Source organism: Hemitrygon akajei, chromosome 19 (genome assembly GCF_048418815.1).
Source record: "Hemitrygon akajei chromosome 19, sHemAka1.3, whole genome shotgun sequence".
Taxonomy (NCBI): Eukaryota; Metazoa; Chordata; class Chondrichthyes; order Myliobatiformes; family Dasyatidae; genus Hemitrygon; species Hemitrygon akajei.
The window spans coordinates 7,867,268-7,884,761 of record NC_133142.1 but is presented as its reverse complement, the minus strand read 5'-3'; the positions used below and the strand labels follow the sequence as shown (position 1 = coordinate 7,884,761).

The 17,494-nt window shown below is 39.8% G+C and overlaps 1 protein-coding gene across 2 annotated transcripts in view; it reads left to right on the top strand.

Annotated features, from left to right (window-relative positions):
* Positions 1-17,494, top strand: part of copg2 (COPI coat complex subunit gamma 2) — a 111,100-nt gene that overhangs the window by 21,982 nt on the left and 71,624 nt on the right. For both annotated transcript variants that reach the window (XM_073072040.1, XM_073072039.1), the window contains exons 2-4: positions 1,124-1,176; positions 6,438-6,518; positions 14,619-14,690. In XM_073072040.1, the coding sequence (XP_072928141.1) occupies positions 1,124-1,176; positions 6,438-6,518; positions 14,619-14,690 (206 nt within the window). The remainder of the gene's footprint in view (positions 1-1,123; positions 1,177-6,437; positions 6,519-14,618; positions 14,691-17,494) is intronic.

The following is a 17,494-nucleotide window of genomic DNA, read 5'->3' as shown; positions in this document are numbered from 1 at the left end:
TAGTAATTAGACAGGACAGGTGACAAGTTTGTGTCAATGGACACTTTCCATCTAGTGATCATAATGCCATTAGTTTCAATATAATTATGGAGAAGGTTAGGTTTTTTGGTCTTTGGGTTGATATTCTAAACTTGAGAAAGGCCAGTTTTGATGGTATCAGAAAGGATATGGCAAGTGTGGATTGGGATAGGTTGTTTTTCTGAGAAAGGGTGTTTTCTAGCAAAGGTATACTTGTAAGTGGAAGGCCTTCAAAAGTAAATTTTTTTAGAGTACAGAGTTTGTATGTTTCTGTAAGAATACAAGGCAAGGATATACCGTAGGTTTTTGAGAGATATTGAGGCCCTGTAAAAAGGAGGAGGTGCATGGCAAGAAGGAACAAATGAGATGCTTGAGTATAAAAAATGCAAAAGAACACAAGAATTTACTGCTTCGCTGCTGTACATTTCCTAATAAAAGTTTAGTTTACAACCTATTCAGAAGAGGCACAAGTAGGACATGAATTTCTCCACTTGTGTGGTAAGAATGAATTTTCTGTCCTATTGTTGATCCTGTGTCCTGGGTGTTCTTCCTGAGCCTAATTGGAGCTTTCAACTTCACATCTCATTCACTATTGGAACACTCATTTCCACTTTGAAAATTTGCCTGATTCCATCCTCTGCTGAATCCCATCAGCAACTGATGTCCAGTCTAGTGTTGGTAAACTCCTAACTTCGGCCTGGCTTGTTGAATTTCTGGCCTCCTGTTTTCAACAGTTGGTGTACCATCCTGCCTTTTTTTTCTCCTCCTATATCATTCTACCCTTGTTTTGATTTGGCTGCCATGCCATCACACCTTAAATTTCAGTAATCATCCAAAATTCCTAGTGCACTTTTATCTTTGTGGTCTTCTACCACCAGCTGAATCTTTGTTTCTTGGGCATAGGTTTCATTTGCTCCACAACATAAACCTCCTTTAGATTCATAATTTTACATATTTCCTGGAACCTAATCTAGTCAGTTAGCGTTTCTTGTATCAGTACTCTTTTCAGAATCCTGGGGCATTTTTGATATTCTGTTGTAGAGTTTTGCTACTCCTTTATACTATGTCATGATGGTTTTTTATATTTTCCTGTTTCCTTCCCCAGGTGGGGGCTCAAATCCATTTCAGCATTTGGAGAAGAGTACTGTACTGCAGGAGGTAAGCACTGATCTTAATGTACATAATTTTTCCAGTCCTGCACTCTCAAAGCTTAAAGAATTTGGACTAGCTAGTCTTCCCATGTTCACTAGGCAGTGATGGAGTCCTGTGACTTATAAGCTGTGTCAGTTCATCTGATCAATGCTTGCCAGGATTCCAATCTAAGCCAGTGCCATTTTCCTGCATTTAGCCAATATCAGAGGGGATGTCAGGAGCAAGTTTTTCATACAGAGAGTGATGGATGCGTGGAATGCATTGCCAGCAATGGTGGTGGAGGCGGATACAATAGGGTCTGTTAAGAGACTCTTACATGGGTACGTAGAGCTTAGGAAAATAAAGGGCTATGCGGTAGGGTAATTCTAGGCAGTTTCTAGAGTAGGTTACATTGTTGGCACAACATTGAGGGCCGAAGGGCCTGTAATGTGCTGTAGATTTTTATATTCTATTACTGTCGTAACGCATGGTTATTTAGGTTACTGTCGCCTTCCTGTCAGCATGAAGCAGTCCGGCCAATCTCCTCTCATTAACAAGGCATTTATGGGGGGACGTCACGTGATGACGTAGGGTCGAGACGTTGGGAACCCAGCTCTCTCGTAAAAAGTAATGAAATAGGGTTTAAATGAAGAAGAGTTAACTAATATCTATTAGAAATTACTTATAAGCAACTCCGGAATATCTTTTGATATGGCTCCTAAACTGAAACAGAAGAAGGTTATTACTTCGAAGACTGCGCAAATCGGTGGGGAAAAAGGCCTAACCGCTTCGGTGAAGCATCGGACTCAAGTTGGATCTCCTCCCGGTGAAGTGCACAGTACTTCTGATGATGAGGGGAAGGAAGCTGTAGCAATGTCGGCGGTCTCTAAGAAGAAACGGAAGGAACGCATGCGCGAAAGTATGTATGAAAAGATATCAACAGAACTACAAAGCCTAACTACAGCTGGAAGTGAAATTGGATCGGAATCAGAAGGAGACACAGACTCTTTGGGAAATTCGGAGGAGGAAGAAAAGGAAAAGAAGAAAGAGATTAAAGGAGACATAAAAGATATCCTGAGATATATAACGAATGAATTAAAATCTATAAGAGCAGATATGATGAAAGAATCAAAAGTTACAAGAACAGATATGACGAAGGAATTAAAAGCTATAAGAATAGATATGACGAATGAATTAAAAGCTATAAGAACAGATATAAAAAGGATACAGAATACACTTGATAATGTGGTGGAAAAACAAAAAAGATGGAGAAGGAAGTTAGAGATGGAAGTAAAAGTGGAAGAAAATACTGAAAAAATAGAAAATGATAATTCTGTCTGGATAGCAGAAAGAAAACGGATGCTTGAAAAAATGGATGCGCTTGAGAACTCTAGTAAACGAAATAATATTAAAATTGTTGGTCTTAAGGAAGGTACAGAGGGAGAAAATCCAATAAAATTCTTTCAAGATTGGATTCCGAAAATTTTGGAAATGGAAGAAGGAAGTCAAGTAATTGAAATTGAAAGAGATCTCAACAAGATCAAAATCCAAGATCAATTTTGATAAAATGCTTAAGGTATCAAGATAAAGAAATGATCTTGAAGGCAGCTACTCAGGGTGCCAAAGAGAGAAAAGGGCCATTGATAATAAAAGGGAAAAGAGTTTTTTTTTACCCAGACATAAGCTACGATCTTCTGAAGAGGCGGAAAGAATTTAATCCAGTGAAAAAATCTTTATGGGAAAAGGGTTATAAATTTTTATTGAGTTACCCAGCAAAATTGATAATTTTTCTGGAAAATGGAGAAAGAAGTTTTTTTGTTGACTACCGGAAAGCGGAGAAATTTGTACAAGAACTACCTGATGTTCATGAAGAGGACTAATGAATTATAGAAATGAAATGGACTTATGATGAAGATTGAAATAAGGTTGGATTTGATGGACATTTATAAAGAAAAAATAGTCGAAGAGAATTAATTGGGAGTAGAGATATTAATTATTTTCTTTTTTTTTCTTCATTAATATATATATATGTTTTTTTTTCTTTCTTTTTGCGGGGGAGCTGGAGGAGCTCCTGATCGACAGCTGCGAGCTTCACGTGTACAATCATGGCGATTGCCATGACCCGTAAAATGGGGGGGGGAGTAATGTTGTGTTCTTTTGATTCGCAACATTAGTGGGGGGGGTATTTTGTTTTTTTTTCTTATATATTATCTTTTTTTATATCTTTCTTCTTTTCTCCCTTGATGGTTGGGGAGAGACTCATAGCAACATGGAGAATTTTAAAGAGTTCCCAAGGTATTATGAATGACTAATTTGCTTTCAAATATGTCTGACCAATGTTTTCGATGTAAACAAGAAATTGGTACTTTTTTTACATTCTATTTGGTCTTGTTCTAAAATTCAACCATTTTGGATTAATTTAAGATTTTTATTGGAACAAATTATTGGAGTACAACTTCCACATAGTCCATTGCTATTTTTATTAGGAGACATTGAAGGGACAATAACGAAATTTAAATTGAATAAGTATCAGAAAAAATTTATAAAAATTGCTTTGGCAGTAGCCAAAAAAGTTATTGCAGTTACTTGGAAATCTGATTTAAATTTAACTATGGATCGTTGGAATAATGAAATACATAGTTGTATTCCATTGGAAAAAATTAAGTATAATTTAAGAAATGAATATGAGATATTTTTGAAAATTTGGTCACCATACTTACGAAAGATAGGATTAGATACATAGGTCCTTTGAAGATAAAATTATAGTAATTGGGGAAAGTGAAAATAAATATCAAAATTATTTTGAACTCCATGGAACATGTGGGGACTCTCCGATATCCAGGCAATCTTTCTTCTCTTTTCTTTCTTTCTTTCTTTTTTTTTTCTCTTTAGATAAGGATTAAGGGGGGAGGGTTAAGGGGAGGGGGGAGGGTTAATATCACTTTTCTTACCATTTCATTATTACATTTATTCTTGTAATTTCTAAAATTCAATAAATAAATAATATTTTTTAAAAAACAAGGCATTTATGCCCACAAAACCACTACCCACTGGATGTATTTTTGTTCTTGCACCACTCTCAGTAAACTGGAGACCATTATGTGTGAAAATCCCAGGAAATCAGCAGTTTCTGAGACACTCAAACCACCCCATCTATCACCAATAATCATTCCATGGTCAAGGTCACTTGGATAATATTTCTTCGCTATTCTCATGTTTGCTGTGAACAACTGAACCTTTTGACCTTATCTGCATGCTTTTATGCATTGAGTTGGTACTACTTGATTGCATAAATGAGCAGGTATACCTAATGAAGTGTAAGGTGCTTCCAAGAACCTTAAAACTATGCCCTCTTGTGTTGGTCATTTCAGCCCTGGGCAAAACCTCTGGCCATCCATACAAGTAATGCCTCTCATCATCTTATACACCTCTAACAGGTCACCTCTCATCCTCCATTGCTCCAAGGAGAAAAAGCCAAGTTCAATCAACCTATTCTCATAAGGCATGCTCTCCAATCCAACAACATCCCTGTAAATCTCCTCTGCTGTCCCTCCACAGCATCCACGTCCATCCTACAGTGAGGTGACCAGACTGAACACAGTACTCCAAGTGGGGTCTGACCAAGGTCTTGTACAGCTGCAACATTATCTCACGGCATTTGAATTCAATCCCACGGTTGATGAATACCAACACACCATTCGCCCTCTTAACAGCACCATCAACCCTAGTGTGTAATGTGCAGAAAAGCATCTCTGAATGCTTAACATGTCAAATCTTGAAGTGGATGGGCAACAGTAGCAGAAGACCATGATCGTGCACCTAATGGCCATTTTATTAGTTATTGGAGGTACCTAATAAAGTGGCCACTGAGTGGATCCCATTATTGGCCTTGTTACTTTTCTTGGGTTGCATGGAATGTGGGTGGAAGCAGGTTATTTTTGACTCAAGGATGTTCAAACCATTTGCCTTCTTCTTCAGTTATTTGTCAAGTTCCAGTTTATTGTCCTCCGGCTGTATGTATACATGACATATACTGATATCACACACAGCACGTAAAACAAAATATTACCTCAAATAAGTTAATAACATTTAATTCAAAATTCATGTAGTTTGCAGCACATGTAAACAGCTGTCTGGCCTAGTTATGAGACCTCAGTGGTGGCAGGGTATTCAGTTAGTCTCGCAGCCTAAGGCGAGAAGCTGTTACCCTGTCTGGCAGTCCTCGTCCTGATGCTCTTGTACCACCTCCCTGATGATGCTGGGTCAAAGAGATTGTGGGATGGGTGGTCGGGATCTTCCACGAAGGGCTGGAAGCATTGTTTACAACATTCCCAGTAAATGTCAATAACAGTGGGACGTGAGACCCTGGTGTCTGGGGCTGTCCCAGTGGAGGTTGATTTAAGTGTCAACAGGAGATAAAATAAACAGTGGAAAGTGGCAGGCAGATGGGCGTTGATTAAATTGCAAGACCCAAGTTGAGCTGTCGCACATCCTGTGGACGATTTATAGTGGTATTGTGTTGTCAGTGGACTAATGAGCTGGGAATACAGCTTCAAATGTCATCACAGCAGCTGAGGAATTTAAATTGTAAATTAAATGAGCTACAATATTTAAACAACAAGCTAATGGTCATAATTCTATATGTGTCATTTAGAAACAAAATCTGATTGACTAATGCATTGGAAGGAAAAACACTCTTACTTTTGCCTTTGATTGATTCTAACTGCATCCCGAGATGGTGTAGTAAAATCATTCAGTTGTGTCAAGCTGTAGTGTTTAAATTACATAGGAATTGGAGAAATGCAATGCCTGTGCAGCCCAAATTGTCCTTATCAGTGTTTATTCTGTACAGCAGCCTTCTTCCATTCAACTTCGTATTGCTATTTAAGCACATTTTTTCACTAAACTGCACGCATTTGATTTCCATTAAACAATCCGTGTCAATGTTTTTTTCTCGTGTGGCGGTGATCTTCAGATTCTAAAGACTTTCTGAGATGTATTAACTTATATATTCATGGTTCACCTCAGTCTCCTTCACCCCACTCTTCCTGACACCCAAATGTCAGCCGAATGAATGCTTAACGTTGTTTAAGACTTTTGTGTGGTAGCCTCCAGCTTTCTCTGTTCTAGAGTGCAGATGAAGAAGGTAAATTAAAACATGAGCTTGGGTCTAATAGTAATTTTATATGTTGTATCATGACCTATCTCATCTCTATGCTAATTCTTAGTTTGCTAAGATTATTTATGAAATAGAAGAAACACTAATTTTTGCTACTTTCTTTCCTTAGGCTCGAGTTTTTAATGAAACTCCAATCAATCCTCGGAAATGTGCTCACATTTTGACCAAGATCCTGTACCTGATAAACCAGGTTAGACTGCCCTTCATATCTTTGGAACAAGGACTCTGGAAAAAAAATTGTTGGAATAGCATTTTCAGTCATATAGCATTACAGCGCAGAAACAGGCCATTCAGCCTGTCTAGTCCATGCCAGCTTGATTTTCTGTCTAGTCCCATCTACCTGCACCTAGACCATAGCCCTCCATACTTCTCATCCGTGTACTGTACATACCTAAACTTCTCTTAAATGTTACAATTGAATCCAAATCTGCTACTTGTGCTATTCCACACATGTACCACCCTCTGAACTCTGCAGGCCAGGCAGCATTCATGGAGTTTGGGGCCAAGACCCTTCATCATGACTGCAAAGGAAAGGGCAAGATGCTAGAATAAAAAGTGGGGAGAGGGGAAGTTAGACAAACTATAAAGCAATAGGTGAAGTCAGGTGGGTGGGAGGGGGTGAAGTATGAATCTGAGAGGTGATAGGTGGAAAAGATAAAGGGCTGTAGCAGAAGGAATCTGCTAGAAGAGGAGTGGACTGTGGGAGAAAGGGAAAGAGGATAAGCACCAGTGGGAGCTGGAAGGCAGGTGAGGAGAAGAGGTAAGGGACCAGAGTGGGGAAATTGATGTAGGGGTTGGGGAGGGGGTGATCACCTGAAGTTGGAGAAGTCGCTGGCCATAGCCATGGATGGACCTGTCAGAATAGGAATGGGGTTAGGAATTTAAATAGTTGAGCACTGAGGAAATTTGTTCTTTGCAGATGGAAAAATCTGAGTGAAGAATTTTCTTCTCTGATTCCCCATAAATATTTCACCTTTTACCCTAGTTCTAGACTCGCCTATTCTGAAGAGGAAAAAGCAATTTGTATCTGATATCATCAATCTATGCAATCATTGTTGGAAAGCTTCCTTGCTAAAACATAAGGTGGGGTTTCATGCAGCAGGATTATTGGTTTCGGTCGCTGGGAGAACTTCTGTTTGTAAGAGTGACCGTGATAAAAATACAAATCTTTGATTACCGTAGATTCCGGACTACAGAGCGCACCAGATTAAAAGCTGCTGGCTCTAATTTTAGAAAGAAAATCAATTTTGTACTTGTACAAGCCGCACCAGATTTTAGGCCGCACCGGATTTTCGGCCGCAGGTGTCCCACGTTGTAATATGAGATATTTACACAGAAAGATATTACACGTGAGGATTTTTTAACTTTTAATTAAATCCATATGGTAACATAAACAAATACATATTGCAAATGCTTTTTTTTGAACCGTGCCTGTAACGCGGCTACTTTTAAATATACATACGTATCGGTAACACAAATTACGTTGCGTATACTTTTTTACTGAACAACATTCCAATATCTCCTAACGACTGGTAAAAAATATATATACTGCAGCCTACCAGGAAAAGTTATTGATCGCCTTTAACTTAAAAGCAGCGTTTTGGCTCCGCCGCTCGCCCCCACCTTCCCGTTTATCGCAAACCGGTATTTCCCACAAGACGCGGCGAAACCGGGTGTGACGTCATAGCATCCCGCAATGTAGTACAGAAAACAAATATAGTTAAAACACTTCTAACTTTAACTAGAAATTACTAACAAATGAATTACTAAGCGAAAATATTATAAACTAAATAACTGCTGTTTTTGGCGGCATGAAAAAAAATCATGCATTAGCCGCACCGTAGTAAAGGCCGCAGTGTTCAAAGCTGTTCAAAATGTGGGAAAAAAGTAGCGGCTTATAATCCGACATCTACGGTATGTCTCTAGTCACACTTTTGGACTTGATCTAATTCTAACAGCAGAAAGATCCATGATGATGTGTTGCTAGATGTATTATTGCTTCTTGATACATTGATGAAATCCAAACATGGAATGGTAGTTGAACATAGTATAGTACAGGCCAATTCTTTAATCCACTCCAAAATCAATCTAACCCTTCCCTCTCACATCACCCTCCATTTTTCTATTATCCATCTGCCTATATAGGAGTCTCTTAAACATCCCCAATGTATCTTCCGCACACTCGCCACACCGTGTGTAATTTTTAAAAAACCTGCCTCTGACATCTGCCTATGCTTTCCTCCCAACACACAAGTTATGCTGCCTTGTATTCTCCATTTTTCACACTGTGGAAAAAGTCTGGCTGTTCACTTGGTTTATGCTTCTTATCATCTTGTACAACTCTGTTAAGTGAGCCTCCTTCTCTCCAAAGAGGAAAAAGCCCCAGCTCGATCAGCCTATCCTCATGGGACATGCTGTCTAATTGGTATAGTTGTTTTCTCCAAAAAGCTCCCTGTAGCTTAAAATTTACAACTCTTTGTGGGTTTTGTAATTACACAATCAATAGATAAAACCAGGCACTTGACTCAACTTGTGTTTGCACTAACTTGTGGAATCCTTGTACAGTTCTGGTCACCTACCTACAGGAAATATATTGATAAGGCTGAAAGAGTGCAGAGAAAATTTGCATGGATGTTGCCAGGACTTGAGGAGCTGAATTAGAGGGAAAGGTTGAATAGGTTAGGGCATCATTCCCTGGAGTGTAGAGAATGAACAATACAATATTATGAGGGGTACAGATACCGGAAATGCATGCAGCTGTTTTCTGCTGAGGTTGGGTGAGGCTAAAGCTCATAGGTTAAGCTAAATTTGAAGTGGGGCTTTCACAGTTTTGAGTCTTTGTATTTCTTTTCCCCAGTGTTGTGGGTTCTTGATTAAATTTAAAGCAAGAGATCAATTTCCAATCAATGAAGGGAATCAATACCAAAAAGCGGAAAAGGAAAGTTGGATCAGCCTTGATCTCATTGAATGGCAGAGCAGACTTGCGAGGCTGAAAGGCCTACTACTGTTCCAATTTCTTATGTGCATGCTGTGATTTTTGTTATGGTTTTAAAGACAATGGAATTTATAAAGTATTTGTCGAGATACATTTGTGTTACTGGAGGGACAAATGGGGCAAAAGGGTGAGAGCACAATATGTGATAATATATTCAGAATGTGAGGTTAACAAATGCATCATTTTATAAAGGTTAGTGGACAAATGGAGCACTCTCCAAAAATTGTCTTTTACCGAAAAAGTGTTTTTAAATGTAATTAACTGAGGAGTCCATAGACCCCAGGCTATGAATCCCAGGGTTAAAATAAGTCGGCCAAAATCCATTGGATAAATGAATAAACTTTGAAAAGCTTACTGTTGTTTCTATCTTTTAATTATTATTGCATTAATAGTTTACCGTTCAGAAATACAGTTGACAATAAATTTCGCTTTGGTGCAGTGAAAAACTTCTAAAGACCAGCTTTATTTGTTACTTGTACATTGAAACATACAGCGAATTGCGTCATTTTGAGTCAATAACCAACACAATCAAAAGATTTACCGAGGGCAGCCTACAAGTGTTGCTGTGCTTCTGGTGTCAATATAACATGACTTACTAACCTGAACTGGTATATCTTTGGAATGTGGGTGGAAACCAGTGCACCCAGAGGAAACCCACACGGCCACAGAGAGAACATACTAGCTCTTTGCAAATAGTGGGAGGAATTGAATCCTGGTCGCTGGCACAGTAATAGCATTATGCTAACTGCTAAGCAACTGTGCTGCTCACATAATTGTATCAGCATCACAGGCACTTTGCATCATATGCAGCATTATTAAACATAGATATAATTCTTATAAGATAAAGAAACACAATTAGAATAGAATAAAACAAATCTATTGCAAGTGCAAGGTGATTAGACTAATTATCACTACTGTTTAATAACACTATGATCAACGTTTTGCTGTTGATTCAAGAACCAAATGGTTGAAGGGAAGTAGCTGTCTGGAATTTGGTGGTGTGGGACTTCAGGCTTCTGTACCTCCTGCCTAATGATAGCTGTGGAAAAAAATTGCATGACCTGGATGGTGGGGATTTTTAGATGTTGCTGCCTTGAGGTGATATAATGGCATTTGTCCAAGTAATATGTTTACTTGTAAATACAGGCTGACAAAATGGCAAAATAGAAGTCTTGTTACTTCCACAGTTGACTTTTTGATGTCCATCTTCTGGTTTGTAGTCATCCGATGAGTTGAAACTAGTGGACCTCTTGTCCAGTAGAGGACTGTCAGCCCAAAGCATTTTCTGCTTACTCTTTTCCATAGGTGCTACCTTACCTGCTGAGTTCCTGCTGCAGCATTTTGACATTTTTACATTGTCATTGCCAGCCACCCCAGTAGGTGGCAGTCTTGCACTAGATTCTGAAGGTTGAGACTTGTCCAAGTTTTTTAATTTAGGCAAACACTCCAGCACAGTATCAAGAGAGTGGTGCACTGTCAGAGCTGTTATATTTTAAATAAGCTTTAAATCAAGCTTCCATCTGCTTGCTCAGTTGAAGAACCCCCGATATTGTGTCAAACAGAGAGTTTGATTGCCCTTGTCAAGCCTCACCAAAAAAAATAGTTTGTTTGAAATTCATCTCATTTACTGTTGATGATCAGATGTTGCATGCATGGAAATTCTTTTCAAATGGAGTCCACTTTTAGAATCTGTAGCAAGTTGAAAGTTTGCATTTAAAGAGTGAAAGAGAACTCATCCACTGATTTTAATTGGAATCTAGTGTTCAATAAATCAGGTGGTCGGTATTTTATTTTATCTTCTCCAAGTCTTGCAGAGTCTAAGATTAAACTATAAAAAATATATAAGCAAAATGCTCACATAGTAGAGAGCTCTGGCACAGATATTCAATAGAGGAATAGCTAATTGTTCAATCATTAGATTCTAAAAGAATTAGAAACATAGAAATCTACAGCACATTCCAGGCCCTTTGGCCCACGATGTTGTGCTACTCTAGAAACTGCCTAGAATTTCCCTACCACATGGCCTTCTATTTTTTCTAAACTTCATGCACCTACCTGAAAGTCTCTTAAAAGACCTATTGTTTCCACCTCTACCACTTTTGCTGGCAGTGTATTCTACACACCCAGCACTCTGTGTTTTTTAAAAAAGAAGCAAACAAACAAACTTGTCCCTGACATTCCCCTTGTACCTAACTCCAAGGACCTTAAACTATGCCCCCTTGTGTTAGCCATTTCAGCCCTGGGCAAAAAGCCTTTGTCTATCCACACAATTAATGCCTCTCATCATCTTGTACACCTCTATCGAGTCACCTCTCATCCTCTCATCGAGTCACCTGTCGCTCCGAGGAGAAACGGCCAAGTTCACTCAATCTGTTCTCAGAAGGCATGCTCCCCAATCCAGGCAACATCCTTGTAAATCTCCTCTGCACTCTCTCTATAGAATCCACACCCTTCCTGTAGTGAGGTGACCAGAACTGAATACGGTATTCCAAGTGAGATCTAACTAAGGTCTTATATAGCTGTAAATAAATAATTTATTGAGATGCAGCAAAGAGTGGGTCCTTCCGTGCTGCTCAGTAATTCCCCAATTTAACCCTTCACCTTATCATGGGACAATTTACAATGATCAATTACCTAACAAGTGTTAGGAATTGGAATGTGGGAGGAAACTGGAGCACATGGAGGAAACCCATGCGACCATGGGGAGAATGTACAAACTCCTTTCAGACAGCAGCAGGTATTGAATCTGAGTTGCTGGTGCTGTAAAGCATTGTGCTGGCTACTATGCTACCGTACTGATATACTTAAAAAGAAGTAATTCTTCCTGTTTCAAAGTACGTATACGTCACTGAATATTACCTCTGAGATTCAATTTTTGCCCTCAGTCCCAGTAGATCAAAAGAATCAATGAAAAACTACACACAAAGACTGGTGAGCAGCCAATATGCAAAAGAGGACAAACTGTGCAAATATTTAAAAAAAAATAATAAGTATGTATATAATACTGAGAACATGAATTGTAGAGTCCTTGAAAATAAGCTCATAGGCTGTGTTGAGTGATCAACTCAGTGTTGAGGTGAAGTTATCCATGCTGGTTCAGGAGCCTTTTGGCTGAAGGGGGAGGAAGTATGTAGTCCTTGACTGGTCTGGCTAATGTGCTTGACTCTTAACTGCCTTGCTGGTTGAAGAATAATTGTGAATGGGCAGTAGGTGCGCAGTATTGTCACTGCTGTCCATATCCCATGAATGAAGATTCGGTCTGTGTTGTCACCAATAGATGGTGCAATTGCAGAATGAATTGTGCTATCTCATTTTGTCCCATTTAACAGACCAGTCTGAAGCCTGCAACAACTGCATTATGATCATTCCTGGGTTCACACCAACTGTTAGTCCTCGGATTCCAGTGCCAGTACCAATCAGCCACCTGCCAGTTCTTGCACTTACCTTATTGATTTTCTATAATGTTTACCAATGGTGAAGATGGTTGAAGAAAGAAATTGAAGATGGGTCGAGTTGTCGGGCGGTTGTAGAAGAGTTGGGCTCTGGGCAAGAGTGCAGGCATCCCGGTGGTTTGGAAGGCTGGATGGAGAAGAAAAATGGAGAACTTTGAAGTCTAGAATTTTAAGATGGAGGCAGTCATCTTGGGTTCATCAGCAGTGTGAATTTCTGCACAGTTTTATTCAATGGCCAGATCTTGTACTGTTGCTGCTCTCCAGAAGTGAAATAACAAAGCTGCAAATACATTTAAATTAACAGATGGAGACGAAAGGTTGTTCAATCCCTTAAATCCTGTGTGCCAGTTGGTGTGATTATATTTGATCTTCACCATCAATAGAAGGTTCCTCAGAATCAGTAATGATTTTAAAGTCAACATTTTGGGCAGCGACTCTTACAAGAGGTCCAGATGAAGGGTCTGTGCCTGAAACATCAACTCATTATTCCTTTCTATAAATGTTACCTGACCTGCTGAGTTACTCCAACATTTTGTATACAGTATGTCATTGATTCCATTGCTCTTTCCACAGATGCTGCCTGACCTACTGAATATTTTACTACATCATAGTTTTTGTTTCAGATATTCAGATTTTGCAACTTTATTTTTTAATAACACAAGAGATTCTGCAGATGCTGGAAATCCAGAGCAACACATGGAAAATTCTTGAGGAACTCAGCAGAGCAGGCAGCATCAATGGAAATGAATAAATAGTTGACGTTTCAGGCCGATATCCTTCCTCAGGACCTTCAAATGTTTATTTTTCAGTGGTGGATGTTGCCTGACATCCATTATTTTTGATTTTATTTATTATCAGTATACATACTCTTGTGTCATATGCTACCCTGAGATTTGATTTCTTGCAGGCATTCACAGTAGAACAAATAAATACAGTCAAATCACTTCAAAAACTACACACAAAGTCTGGCAAACAACCAGTGTACAAAAAGATAAACTGTGCACATACAAAAACGGACAAATAATAAAGAAATAATACAGAGAACGTGAGTTGCAGGTCCTTGAAAGTGACTCCATAGGTCATGAAATCAGTTCAGTGCTGAAGTGAGTGAAGATATCCACACTGGTTCATGAGCCTGATGATTGAAGGGTAATAACTTTCTGAGCCTGATGGTGTGGGACCCAAGGCTCCTGCACCACCACCTCGATGGCAGCAGCGAGAAGAGAGCACGGCGTGGGTGCAGGTCCTTGACGTTGGGTACTGCTTTCTTGTGGCAGTGTCCTTGTAAATGTGCTCAATAGCAGGGGGCGCTTTTCCTGTGAAGGACTGGGCTGTATCCATCACTTTGTAGGATTTTCTGTTCTTGGGCATTGGTGTTTCCATACCAGGCCCTGATGCAACCAGTCAGGATACTCTCCACTGTGCATCTGTAGAAGTTTCTCAAAGTTTTAGATGACATGCCGAATCTGTATAAACCTCTTAAAATAATAATAATTGCTTATTTGCAGAAACAAGTGAGCAAATGAAGGGATTTGTGTGTGCCTGAATGAGTTCCTTCTCAAGATGCTCCTTTCCTTCCAAATGAGTTTGAGATCCCAACCCCCATTACTTGGCTAAACTCCCACAGGGACCGTGCATCCTGGAGTTTGGCATTTACTGCTTTTCCTCATTAGTTGGAAATACCATCAGGTGGAACATATTTGTGAAACGCATCTTCTGGGTAACCTAATGTGCATTTTGTTCTGCGCTGTAACTTAAGTATGCATAAACCTTGTAAGTTCACCCAGTGGTCTTGTTCATGGGTAATCTGTTAATGTAAATAAATCTTTTTTGTTGTTAATAGGGAGAGCACATGGGCTCAGTGGAAGCTACAGAAGCATTTTTTGCTATGACCAAACTCTTCCAGTCCAATGATGTAAGTATCCATTGCTGGTATCACATAAGTGCTCTCGTGCTTCGGAGTCTCTGCTTGTTTCTATGACCTGCTCTGAGCCACTGCTTTCCAAGTTATTATGCTTCAGCTAAAGGGGTTAATACTTTCACTCAGTCTGATCCCATGACAAAAAGCAAACTTGGAATGATTAGTATATCTTATAGTTCAAAGTTCCAGGCACTGTTCGAGTTTTAAAAATGTCCTGTTTTATTCTGTTCCTTGCACTTCTGGAGAATATATTTAAAATTTCAGACACCAATTTTGAAGCTTGACAGACTTTATGTCTGTACTTTGGCCTTTACTGATTTCAGTGATAGTTTACAACATACCTTGGCCAGGACAGTCTCTCTCTGTAACAGATGTAATGAAAGACAGCTATCTGTCCAAAATGATGCCATTGCAAATCCATGGGGTGGCACGGTAGCGTAGTGGTTAGCACAACACTTTACACTACCAGTGACCCGCGTTTAATTCCCACTGCTGCCTGTAAGGAATTTTTGCCGTTCTCCCTGTGATGTGGGCTTCTACCGGATGCTCCAGGCTTACCAGTTGGTAGGTTAATTGGACGTTGCAAATTGTCCCATGGTTAGGCTGAGATTAAAATCTGGGGATTACAGCACAGTGTAGTTTGCAGGACCTGAAGGACCTATTCTGCATTGTATCTCAATAAATAAATTAATAAAGTGTTTTAAGTTAATCCCTAATTAAATTGCATCAAATGTTACAAGGTTGGAGATCACCGAGTACCCCTTTAGTTAAAATTTTACAGTGAATCATAACATCTTTACATTTCAGATATGAGATTTCATTACGTCAGCAGTAGAGGTGTACAAGATTATAAAGCAGCATAAGTCAAGTGGATATCCAGAGGCTTTCTCCCAGGGTGGAAATAGCTAATACGGGAGTGGGGCGGTGGGGGGGGGATATTTATTTATTTAAGGTGGTTAGAGGAAAATATAAAGGGACGTCAGATATAGGTGTTTTTTTTACACAGAGTGGAAGGTGTTTGGAACCTGCTGCCACAGTTGGTAGAGGCAGATGTATTAGGGGCATTTAGGAAACTTTTAGGCAGACACATTAATGATTTTTTAAAAATGGTATGCAGGAGGGAAGGGTTAGATTGATCCTGCATTAAGTTGAAAGGTCAGCCCAACATCATGGCCAAAGGGGCCTGTACTGTGCTCTAATGCTCCATGTTAAATTGTGTGTAATGAGGTCTGGAGGGGTTGGGCTGAAAGTGGATGTAGGAGTGGTTATTAAGATATAAACCACTCCCCTCACTAATCTGAGAAGTAAGATAATGTCCCTAGAAGGAAGAACTCAAAGCCTGAGATTTCCCTACCCTTTGCCTGTATCTGTTGTGGAATAATTGCTGAAGGTTAATTGTCATGATTAGTTAACAGCTCTGTTACTTGGCTTGTGAATATCAGTTAGTAACATTAGAGAATGTTGGTCCTTTTTTCCCAGCAGTTCTTTCCAGACCTTTTTGCATGGGTGAGTTGGACCTTTGCCCTGTTTTTTGCCTGATTGTTCATTATGGGTCAAGAGACCAGCTGATAAGCAATGGGGTTTCAGCAGTTGTGGTTCAGTGGAATGGAATGAGCTGCAGTTATCACAGTCGGCAGATAGAAGGTATCCTGCCGAGGACCTTGAAACAGCTGCCATTATTTAGCATAAAAGCATCAGTAAGGTGTAAACAAAAGATTGATTCTGCAGTTGCTGGAACTCCAGAGCGACACACGCAGTATGCTGGAGGAGCTCAGCAGGTCAGACAGCCTCTATGGAGGGGAATCCCACTGCTGCCTGTAAAGAGTTTGCTTTTTCTCCCCATGTACATTTCCTCCAGGTGCTCCGATTTCCTCCCACAACCCAAAGACATACTGGTTGGTAGGTTAAGTGGTCGTTGATTAGACTAGGATTAAAATCAGGGGACTGCTGGATGGCACGTCTCAAAGGGCCAGTAGGGCCTATTCCATGCTATATGTCAATAAATAAATAAAAATGAATAAACAATGGAAGTTTCAAGCCAAGACCCTTCAACAGGACTGGAAAGAAAGGAGGGAAGAAGCCAGAATAAGAAAGTTGTGATGGGTGTGTTACGAACCCCGTAACTGGGTCACTTACCAGCAAAGATAGAGAGGTCCGTTGAAGCCTGATGATACGATTTTTAACAGTATTAGTAAAAATACACAAAAATAATATCAATGCAAACATACAGATAATATACGTCGTCAATACTAAATCTAAAAGTGCGGGTATAATAATAATCAATAAGAAATAAGCTCTATCGTTGTCTAGGGGATAATGTATTGTCCGATGGAAATATAAAAGTCACTCAGTTCATGCAGGCTGCAGCCTTTTGGGGACCGCTGTGTAGCAATGGTTGGAGAGAGAGAGAGATTTTGAGAATCTTGCCGGCTTTCCTTTTATGATTTTGATCCGTCAGAGTCTCGTTGGTGTGGCCATTCACTTGTGGCCTCTCCTTTAGCTAAGCCGTTCTTCTGTGGTGAGCCCGCCAATCCCAAGGCAAGGGAAGGACGCACACGAGCCCCCCACCGGCTGTCGCTATTAAACGCTGTCACAGGATTTCTAGCGTTTCTCCTGGTGCGCCTGAAGGGGTTGTTCCCCAGACCCTCTTTTATCCTTATTCACGGGGTCTCAGATGTCAATCAGGTTGGGATGATGCAATCCCTCAACCAGCCCACTCTGGTCGTCTCCTGAGGGGCTTCAATGAATAGTACAGTACTCAATACACAATTCCGTCTCCGAGACAATAGCCGTTATCA